This window comes from Neopelma chrysocephalum, unplaced genomic scaffold (genome assembly GCF_003984885.1).
Source record: "Neopelma chrysocephalum unplaced genomic scaffold, ASM398488v2 Primary Assembly neopelma1_89, whole genome shotgun sequence".
Lineage (NCBI taxonomy): Eukaryota > Metazoa > Chordata > Aves > Passeriformes > Pipridae > Neopelma > Neopelma chrysocephalum.
Genome location: NW_020897751.1, coordinates 2,977,594 through 2,988,884, shown reverse-complemented (window position 1 = coordinate 2,988,884; position 11,291 = coordinate 2,977,594). Strand labels below are relative to the sequence as shown.

Here is an 11,291-nt window from a genome sequence, read left to right as displayed (position 1 = left end):
CTTTTATGTCAGTGAGCATGTTATTATTGATTAATCTCATGCTGGAAAACACTCTTCAACCCCTGCTGCTCTTTGCATCGCCCAAAGAGTTTAGAGGCTGCTGTCTGACAAGCTCTTGAGTCATATCTTCCTTGTCAATCTTATCAACACCTTGTTTAATTGTAAAAATGTTAATAAAATGCAGCAAGCATTGGCCTAATGCCTCAGGACTCACATATCTCTTCCAAAGAGAGAAACACGAGATTCTTCAGCTGTACTTGAGGCTTGTAAAACATCATTTCAATTCTAAGCAAGTGCTGGTTCTCTCAGAGCCACAACCAGTGGTTTGAAGGATAACAAGACACATATGTCAGAGTCAGGAAAGCCTCCATGATTCCCTTATATCTGAGGAATATCAATTTAAATACCAGTTTAAGAGCACCTGGGACCGCCCATGACTTTGTTCTCTATCCTCACTATGAGAGACAGTGATGCTCTTGGTGGCAGCACAGATTAGGAGCAACTGGAAGATGATCCCAGCACTGGCTTTTCTGGCCGTTTTTGGTGTTTGTTTGTGAAGCCTGTTCCCATTTCCAGCTAGCTTTGATCATACTGGTAAATGCAACATCTTGCTTTCAATATCAGGATGCTCAGCAAAGTAACAGGATAGCCAGCACAAAGCGGAGCCTGGTAGTTACATCCCAGCATGTAAGCAAAGACATTGCTGATGTTATCATGTGTGTTGAAAAATTGATGGCCAAACAGGACCTGAATGAATACTGACACGAAGCTTTGCACATCCTCTGGATACTCCTGCTTGTGCAAGCCCAATCATCAAGTCTCAGGGGCTACATCATAGAATGGTTTGGGTTGGAACAGGCCTTAAAGATCATCCAGTTCCACTCCCCGCCATGGACCAGGTTGCTCTAACCCCTGTCCTGGAAACTGTGTTTCCACACAGGAAAGAAAGCCCTTACCCTCTGTCTCTCATGTGCAGTGTGTGGGCCACTCTTGGCACTCCATGGACACACAGAGCTTCCTGTGCTGGCACTGTTTGTCTGGGAGGAATCTTTGTCCATATTCAAATTTGGGAGTCAGACTGCCAATTCCAGCACAGAGCCAGAGCCAGGGACTGGAGCACTTAGGAGATGGTGAGTGGCAGAGCACTTAGGAGATGGTGCTCCTAAGAGCACTTAGGAGATGCTGAGTGGCAGAATGGTTGGGGTTTGGCCAATGTGCTGCTAAAGTCATGCATTGATTTTGGTTTCCTTTCTTGGAGCTGACAAAGAGAAGAACCCAGCGACTGCAGGAACCTCTGAGCCCGCCGAAGGGACGTGCTTTTGCAAGGTGGATTGACAGGCTGGCAGGAATCTTGGTATATATATGCAATTTTGGAGTAGGACTGGCAATTTCAGAGCAGGCCTCCGAGAAGTGAACGACAGCCCTTTTCCCCAGGAAAGAGAGCACATAACATCAATCTCTCAAGTGCAGCTGGTGGGACGCCCTGGGTACTCTGTGGGAAGCAAGAGCTTTCTGTCCTGGCACCTTTTGTCTGGCAGGAATCTTTGTCCATATTCAATTTTGGGAGTCGGACTGGCAATTTCAGCGCAGGGCTCCTGCAAGTGAACGACAGCCCTTCCCTCCAGGAAAGAAACCCCTTACCCTCGCTCTCTTTTCCTGTTCCTTAACATATAACCGGCAGGGGAACTTTCCGGGATCTCTTCTCTTGGGTATTGGGAAGAGACACCTGCTCCCACGTCTAACATCCCAGGCAAAACCATCCTTTTTAACACCTTGCCCAACCTTTTCCCAAAGCCGAGATTTTACAGGCGTCCCATAATTATGGCCCAATTCCCCAGGGGTGGAATTCATGTCCTCAATGACATCACTGCTGTCCCTGTGATGATTTTGGAATATAAATACAGTGATACCTGAAAGACCTCCCCCCTTCACAAGCAATCTATAATTATGTCATGATTTTGGGGTCTAAGAGCATCTTGGATTTTACTCGTGGAGCAAGACTGCCATCTAGCATCCATTTCTCCTGCGAGGGGCAGTCATTTTCCCAGACTGATCTTCTCGCTTGACAGCCCTCCCAGCATCTCTGATTGATCCATCTGAGCCCTAACCACTAAACTAAATGTTCTAGGACCAGCTAAGACACATCTATTCATCACTGGTTAAAGATAACTAGGACTTCCCATTAGCTTAAACAATATTTAAATGAATTTCTTCTTAACAGAACAATCTCTTATTGAACAAGTTTTCTGAGGCATGTAAGCTAATTTCTTGAAGGTGGGCATACGATACACTCTCTATTAGTTTCCATGTATCATCTACCTTCTACATCCTGAAACTAATTGTAGTCTTAAAAGAAAAGACCACTACTATGACAAGAAAGCAAATCTCTTTGTTGATTAGGATTTAATTTTTATCTAAGCTAAAACTTCTGATTTACTGAGTCATTTGGAAAGGGGATCCTCTCTCCTTTCAGTGCCTTTGTGACAATATGGGGCCTCACGTAATAACCAATGGAACACTGAACACTGCAGATTCCCATGGAATCAAGTGGCTATTGTGACACTCTAGGGCCTCAGGGAAGAGGGAGGACATGCAGAGAGGCCTAACAGTTCACATATTTTCTTTTCCTTCTACCCCGTCCCAAATGTGACAACAGCAAAGGAAAAGTTTTTATGCACCCATAAAAACCCCACAGAATAAAAGTCCAATAAAGGTATGTTCATACAAAACTCATATGGTCTTTAATTAAATGTAACATACACAAATTAACAGGTACAAAAAGACAGATGCATAAAATGAAAGTTAGTATATTTCTTGTGCCTGTTATTGAAATGTAGAGCATTTGTCTTCACTACCAATACTACGGAGGGAATAAAACACAGCATCACTAACTCAGATTTCAGCTTTTATTTACAGATTTTAGATGGTAACGTTGTAGAATATTCTTTCTTTTATAAAAAAAAAATCTTATAAAAGCTGGCTGTTATCTACCATTACTGGAGAGCTGTGCTGATGTCAGTGAGTATCAGTATTCATAGCTTGATTAACTGATTGCTGTTCCACAGTTCAGCCTATACCTGCAGTGATTATTTCAGTCAGTTCTGAGAGACAATGACTCCTCTCTTACCTGATCACCTTTCCATTGGACTCTTTCAAGGGTCTTTAGGGCTTTCAAATTTCAGTGCTAACACTGACTGCAGCATTAACGCAACAGGATAGAGACATGACAACCAAAAGGGATTAAATATAAAATACTTAACCATTTTACTCTTCTGTTTTTTTCAACTTCAATTTTGCCTTGTTACCCAAGGAAGTTCTGGCTCTGTCAGCTTTCTTTGCAGTTTCAGTAGGTTTCTTTTTTAGCCTTTTCTTTTTGGAACGCACCAGGTCTTCACGTCCCAGTTCAACCATTTTTGCTTCCCACGACTTCATTTCGTTCTCATACCGAACCTTATCATCTTCAGCAAGCTGCAGGTATGGCTGGAGGAAAATAAGGCATCAACAGTTACAGGAGGGGCTTTGGAAAAGTGCCATGACACAAAGGTGACTTAGAACAACACCTGGGCACTGGCACAGCCCAAGTATTTGCGTTCACCTCCAGATAATTAAAAAAAAAAAAATCAAACTTGCAGAAAAATACAAAACTTTAGCACTAAATTACGGTTATATCAAGAGCTGCCCACTCCTGAAGCAGAAGTTTATTCAATATTGCTACTAACAGCTAAGGCTTTTTATTTGAGCACTAGTTTGAGAGAGGTGGATTATGTGACGAACAGGAACAGATATCACTGCAGAATTATTTCAATTTTTTTTCTACAGTAAGATCATGAACCCAGGGTGTGTCCTAAGCACACTCAAAACTGATCTGGACAAAGGTCATTTGGGAGGAAGAACAGTAAGGTACAGAATACCTAAACTGTGACATTTTCAGATTAGATTTCAGTATAGCAGCCCTCATTTTTCATCTGGCCATGTGCAGATTTGTATTTCAGTATACTGAGAAAGCTGGCAGAGAATAATCCCCCAGACAACCAAAGTTAATAAATTACCCTATGCACATCATTTGTAGATTTGATGCTTTTCCCTGTCAAAAGTCTTTCCATGAGCAGCAAATTATTATGATGGTGTTTAAACATATTATGTATTATTAGAAAAAAGTCAGACTGTTGCACATTATTCCACCTTTCCCTCTAGACACTGCTCAGCATCCACTACCAGGCACACTGAACTTCCATCCTATCCCACTGGCTTACATTTCAACAACACTGTGAATAAAATGGTCACTACCACAATAAAGGTAACAATCTTTTTCAAGATGCATGAAGATCTTAGAGTATTTTCCTCAGTATTATATTTTGAGCAACTTAAGTTCAAGATTTTGTATGAATATATCAATTTTGACTCAAGTTTGTCATTTTCTGATTACATCAGAGCCTCATCCAAATCCACTGACATACCTGCTTTTGAGAAGTGGAGAGTTTATGCCATGCATCAAATACTTTCTTCAGCTTTGCCTACAGGATACAGAACATGAGGGTTACTTTAGGAACAGGCTGACCTCAGAGGGGTACAGATGAATGCCACACAAGTGAAAGTCAAACATAAACCAGTGCAAAAAAGCACAAAGTCACACAGGTTTAACCCCCACCCTTTTAATGTAGGTAAATAATACACTATATGGTTCAAAACAAGCTGCTGGGCATCATGTGAGCCATGTTTCCAGCCCAGGCCTCAGCTGACTGGAGAAGCCTGCCTTGTACATGGAAAACCAAGGAACAAACCAGATCCACCATCCCAATTTACTGATTAAATGTGTAGGGTAAGGAACATATTAGACACACAGGGGAGGTCTCCAACACTTTGAGTGCTGTAATCCACCAGTGTCATTTACATCACCCCAAAGTGCAGTTTAGTGCAGAACTTGTGAATTTGCTGAGGAACTCTGGCATATTCTGTAACACCACCTGAGCTATAGGAGGTACAATGAACTCGTATTGCAGGAACAGGAGCAGACCACCACAACTCTGAAAAACTAATGTGTTTCTACACCAAAACAAAGAGGAGAATAATTCTCTCCTTACAGAAGGAACAGATGAAGTCTGTAACACTGAAGTGCAAAAAATACTGCAAATCTTTAAAGTCTGTATACCCACACAGCAGTTCATAAAGGCCATGCCAGCGGCAGTATACAGGCAGATCACTGCAGCCTAAAAAAGGTAACCTAAGCAAAGCAACATGCAGATATTGAACTATTGAACAATTTCTTTGAAAATGACACAATCTAAACCAGATTTTTCTGAATGCAATGGATCTATTTTATAAAACAATCTTTCCTGGCTTACCGCAGGTGAAATTCCCTCACTTTCTTGAAATTTTTCGGACACAAAAATGTTAAGGGCGCTACGAGGTCTTTTAGGTTTTCCAAGCACAGTCAATTCCTTTAAAAACAACAAGAAAAGTTATTCCATCTACCAAGCATGCATTTTTTCCAAAACTAAGCTTACCGTTTGTCTTTATATTTTATACAAAAACCAAACACAAATTCTTTCTTTGGTGTTTTATTCTGTAAACTGGACTGTATGTCATGATGCTCTCTGTGCTTGTCAAGACTAATGCTGAACTAAACTAAGAAAAGCTAACAACTTGAGTTTTCACAGATATAGAAGAAGCATTTTAAACTGATTCTTACTTCAGCTAAGTGTTCCAGAAACCAAAGACTGTTATTAAATTCCTCTGTAAGAAAATAATGATGACAGGTTTTCTATTATTCTTCATAAGGCTTCTGTTTTTGCTGTGAAATACTCCCTGCTTGCAGAGAGGAGGGCAGGTGGTGGACTGTGGGAGGTGAGAAGGTGGAACAGAACCAATTTCCAGGGAAACAGAACTGGGTTTGCTATCAGAACACTTTGCCTGCAGGGATGATGGCACGAGAAGGAAAGTACAGCAAGTTATGAATGCAATTACACTTCTTGTTTTCTCCAGTCCTGACATTCCCACTGGAGCCTGGGTGCTGCAAATTAACATCTGCTTAGGTATTAAATATGCTAGCTAAATTCCTTGGGCTGCCATACTCTATAAAAAGGATCAAGACAATCACTGGGATTAAAAACTTCCTCTAAGTAGAGGTCTTTTAAACCAAATTAATTTCACTTTTGCTAGTTAGGGCAATGTCACAGTTTAATTCACAGAAATGAGCAAGCAATAGGTGATTTTGCTATGGGACCAATCCCAATATCATACCTTTGTAGATGGTTCTGTCTCTCAGGTTTATATATAAACCAGCTAAAAGGGAATAGGGAAGATGGTCTGCTTGAATATGCTAGAAAAGGATTCTAGTAAAGAGATGCCCCTCTGCAGCCCTAATTCACCATGGCAGCAGCAACACAGACAGCAAAGTCACAGAGTCCAAAGAAAGGAAGGAAAAAAGGCTCCTTCAAAGAGCTGCTCTCTGGTAGGGGCCAATGAGGTAAGAGATACAAGGCCTTTGTGAAAAGCTATTTCTGGACGTCTTCCCATCCAAAGGAAGTGTTGCTGGTCCAAATGCCTTTTATTACCTATCCTTTCTCTGGCAGCTCGAGGAATAGGGAGAAAAAAAGCATAGAGAAGCTACCTTTAAGCATAAAGATATGTGCTAGTTCTGTGTTCTTCAAGCACAGGAATGCCAAAACATCAGCAATTATATTTAGTCCATGGCATTTTTGGGGTTTTGTGTTTCTTGTGTATTTTCTTTTATTCTGAGTTGGTTCTGCATTTCTAAAACCATGCTTCAACTCTGCTCTATATACTAGACAGACTTCAGCTTCCTTGAGAGAAAAGAAACTTGAACTTCAAAATGCTTACTCTTTTTGCCCGGATTGATCTTCTCTTTGCCAGTTGTTTTCTCCTTTCCTCCTTCAAAGCTGCAGCCTGGGCTGGAGTTAGTTGGGCTTTATATTTGGCCAGCTGCTCTCCATATCTTTGCCAATCTGTCTTTTTTGCTTCCTCGTAAACCTACAGGACAAATCATCACCAGCCTTAAACAGATGCTTTCAGTCAGAACCACCTGATCATCAGACAAGCTAACACTTTTAAAAATTAAGACTGGAAAAAATTACCCTGGAACATCAGATTTTCATCTGTTTGACTTCCCCCCGTTATCCATTTCAGACACAAAAAGGGAAAAGCACACAGAGTGAGCAGTCCAAAAGGGATATGAGAGCACCTCAATTCTATTGAAAAAGGATACTACTTTAGCTAGAAAACTGCAATTAGTTCCTAGCTGCATTTAATTGCTAAGTGCAATTAGCAAATCCTAGAGTTGTTTTACATTATCGCTTGAAACGGCCACTCTTAGAGAAACTTCACTACTTATGACTAAAAGTTAATTTGATGGCTCTTCAATAAATTTACAAGTAGCAAAAAAAAGAGTTGGTCCTTTCATCAAAATTAACTGAGGTTTCACCTAACTTATGCACATGAAAGCAGAGTAACTTTACAAAACTTATATTATTATACATGTAATGCACCACGTACATAATTACCATGTAAAAAGGAAAAACATTCGGTTCCCAGCCCCACAGCCATATGGAGTGAGAGCTGTGCCCTTTCTCTGGCAACAGACTAAAATTATGAAAACCCAGGTCGTGTACAGGTATCAAAGTATCTTCCTGTATTGGGTTTGCATGGTCAGGCTTTGGTGGTGAGGGGGGTACAGGGCTGGCTCCCATGAGAAGCTGCTGTGTCCAATGGAGCCAATGCCAAGCAGCTTCCAGAGGCACCCACAGCTGGCCAAGGCTCAGCCCACCAGTGACAGTGGTGGTGCCTCTGGGATAAGAGCATTAAGAAGGGGAAAAAGAAAACTGCACAACTTCAGCCTGGGAGAGGAGTCAGATGTGAGAATGTGAGAAGATTATTCCTGCAGATCCATGGAGAAAGAGGGGAGGAGGTGCTCCAGGTGATGAAGAAGGTCCCCTGTGGCCTGTGGTGCAGCCCACGGTGAGGAAGCTGTGCCCCTGCAGCCCATGGAGGTTCACAGGGAGCAGAGATCCACCTGCAGCCCAGGGAGGAACACAGGGAGCAGAGATCCATCTGCAGCCCAGGGAGGAATCCCACACTGGAGCAGGGGAATGCCTGAAGGGGGCTGTGACTCCGGGGGGGTCCCACACTGGAAGAGCCTATTCATGAGGGACTGCACCCCATGGAAAGGGACCAATGCTGGAGCAGTTCCTGAAGAACTGCAGCGTGTGGGAAAGACTCACACTGGGAACAGTTCATGGAGGACTGTTTCCTGTAGGAAGGCCCCAGCAGGGGCAGAGTGTGAAGAGTTCTCCCTCTGAGCAGGAAGGAGCATCCAAGATGTGATGGACAGACCTTAGGCCCCACTCCCCATCCCCCTGTGCCACTGGCGGGCGGAACTAGAGAAACAGAGAATGAAATTGAGTCTGGGAAGAACAGGAGGTGCGGGGAAGGTGTTTTAAGATTTAAGTTTTTATTTCTCATTAGCCTACTCTGATTTGATTGGTCATAAACTGATTTCCCCAGGTGGAGTTTGTTTTGCCCTGACAGTAACTGGTGAGGGATCTCTCCCTGCCCTTATCCCAACTCATGAATCTTTGAGTATATTTTCTGTCCTCTGCCCAGCTGAGACTGGCTTTGCTGGGCACTCAGTGTCCAGACAGGGTCAACCCACCACATTGTGGGGTACTGATGTCTGAGCCTTTGTACACACGTGCTTTTTAAACCGTTGATTAAAAACAAACCAACCAACCAAAAAAATCACCACATGAAACAAAAAATCCACAAGGGACACCAAACCAAGTAAAACAACCACCAAGACTGTACAGAGTTCAAAGTACTCAGGGCAAAGATACACTCTTACCTGCTTCTGGGATGTTGGTAACTCCCTCCAAGCACCTGCTAATATTTTGGTCAGCTCTGTGCTGCTTGCTTCTGTATATTAAAAGGAGAAAGCATGAAAATAAAGATCAACATTGTATCTGTAGGAAGGTTCTTCAATTTTCCCAAGGAAAGGTGTCACAAGTATCTTTTTCCTGTAGAAACATTTTCATCCTTCCATAAAACTACCTTACTGTGGCAGTTAAACAGAACTGTAGTATTCTGGGGATGGGAAAGAGGCACCGCTCTTGGTTCAACCTGGAATGAAACGTGCAGTTATAAGATGAAGCACAATTTTAAGGCAGCTATTATCACTCCACAACAATTCAATTTTTTCCTTTTGAGATGGATATTTTTCTACACAATGCAAGATGGTCTGAATTTGGAGGGAGGAGCAGGGAAGAGACCAAAAGTAAAATTTCCAGTTCTCCTTTTTTAGCAAAGAGAGTCTGCTAAATTCTTCAAAGCAAGTATAATGTGACTTTATCCACCTGATATAGCACATATGACCTTCTCCTGTTCTACAGTGATCCTTGTGGGTCCCTTCCAACTCAGCACATTCTGTGATCTTTATTAAAGTCCTTTATTTACAATATTATTCAAAAGAAGTAAGGTTAAAAAAAAGGTAATTTCCTTCTCCTACAAACAAAATTGGTGACTTGAGTCTACTTTGGTTTTCAGCTGACTGCCTTTGACTCTGGCTCTTGTACCATGGTCATTTGATGAGGCCTTCAGCCAGACTTGAATTTGTGAAGGGGAGAAGAATAATAATAATTACAAAACCAAACCAAACCAACCAACCAACCAACCAAAAAAACCCCCAACCAAACTGAAGGGTGGTGCAAAAAGGATATAAGGTGGTCTTTTCTTGAAAAATCCTTTACAGGCTTTTCCTCTACTTCACAATTAAAAAAACCAAAAACAGATGAGCTTTTCTTCCACCTCAAATGTAAAGCTCAGCCACCTCAATGGTGGGAAAGCAGAACTAAGCTCTTCTCAGTAACCTGACTTCCAGAATTCTGGAAAAACAAGACAGATGGAGAGCTTTTAGTCCAAGTAGGTGAACCTTAAAACCTTTGAAAATATGATGCTTTGGCCAATGATAAAAGAGAACTAATAAATTATCAAGTTATTTTTGACCATTACCTCTATTGGAACAAGAAAACCAAAAGTTCTCAATTTGTATATAAGATCCAGTATATTTATTTGCAGATTATTCAAATTTTGAAAACGTGGAAAACACTGGTGTAGTATGTAACTACAATAAGCTCTGATAGTTCAGTTCCCAACCTTTTTGACTGTGGAACTGTTGAACTGCTGAGTGGGGTATCAAATGGTTTTCCCTACTTAAATTTACCTCAAGGGTTTGCTAATATGACCACAGTTTTTTAACCATGTTAACTTGAATTTCAACAATATTTCAAAACCAGCACAGCTTTCCATTTTGCTGCTCTCTGGCAAGAGTGACTGCACTGCCTGTAAATAAAGTTTTTGATAGCAAATTAAACATATTCACAGAAAACCATTTTCCTCTACATACATTTACTTTTTCTTCCATTTACAGCCAAGACAATCCAGTACCTGTAGTCTTTCAATTACCAGACGTCAAAATAAAATCATATGCACATTTTTAAAGTTATACGCGCGCTCATTGTTTTGAGTTATGATGCGCAGAAGGCGAAAATAACACACGTGTGCGCAGTAAGTACGGCCATGCTGGATTCGCTTGGGGCATGCTATGGATAAACACATGGGTTGGGTTTCTAAAATCAGGGTAATGGATAATTCCTGCACGCGGTTCGGTTTTACACAGACAGAGGCTGTTCCGGTTCCCAGCTCAGCCCAGCTCGGGGGGCACAGGCCGCGCCCCCGCTCCCGCACGGAGCAAACCGCGGGCCCCGCGGACTCGCCTCCCCTCCCCTCATCCCTCGTACCTGGGTTCTTTTCCCTAAACGCCGAACGGTTTTCCTTAATAAAACGAAAATAGGCGGTGAGAGGCCGCTTCGGGCGCTGATCCGAGCTGATCCCCCGGGACAGGCACTGCTCCGCCGCGCCACCGGCCCTGCACACAACGGCACCGCCGGTCACCGCCGCCCCACCGAGGCGGTCACCGCCACCCCACCGAGGCGGTCACCGGCACCCTACCGAGGCGGTCCCCGCTCCCCGCAGCCCCGCTCCCGCCCCGCACCTGAGGAGCCGCCGCCCTGCCGTGAGCAGGCCCAGGCCCAGGCCCAGGCCCAGGCCCAGCCCCAGGCCCGCGGCCCGGCCCAGCACCGCCGCCGCCGCCATTGCCGGCCCGCCGCGCCTGCGCGGGACGGCGGCCGAGGGCAGGGGCGGGGCCGCGGCGGCCGCACAAGGTGACCGTGAGCGCGGGCGGCGGGGACGGGGCTGTGCCCGGCCCTGCAGGGGGGGCGCGC

General features: G+C 43.5%; 1 protein-coding gene across 1 annotated transcript; it reads right to left on the bottom strand.

Annotated features, from left to right (window-relative positions):
• Nucleotides 1-3,240: 3,240 nt before the first annotated feature.
• Nucleotides 3,241-11,163, bottom strand: TFAM (transcription factor A, mitochondrial). The gene is made up of 7 exons (XM_027693026.1): nt 11,063-11,163; nt 10,809-10,936; nt 8,858-8,928; nt 6,841-6,990; nt 5,343-5,438; nt 4,458-4,514; nt 3,241-3,480 (listed from the first exon to the last, which is right to left on the bottom strand). Exons 1-7 carry the CDS (start codon nt 11,161-11,163, stop codon nt 3,265-3,267), a joined length of 819 nt encoding a protein of 272 aa, XP_027548827.1. The 3' UTR covers nt 3,241-3,264.
• Between the last annotated feature and the right edge of the window lie 128 nt (nt 11,164-11,291).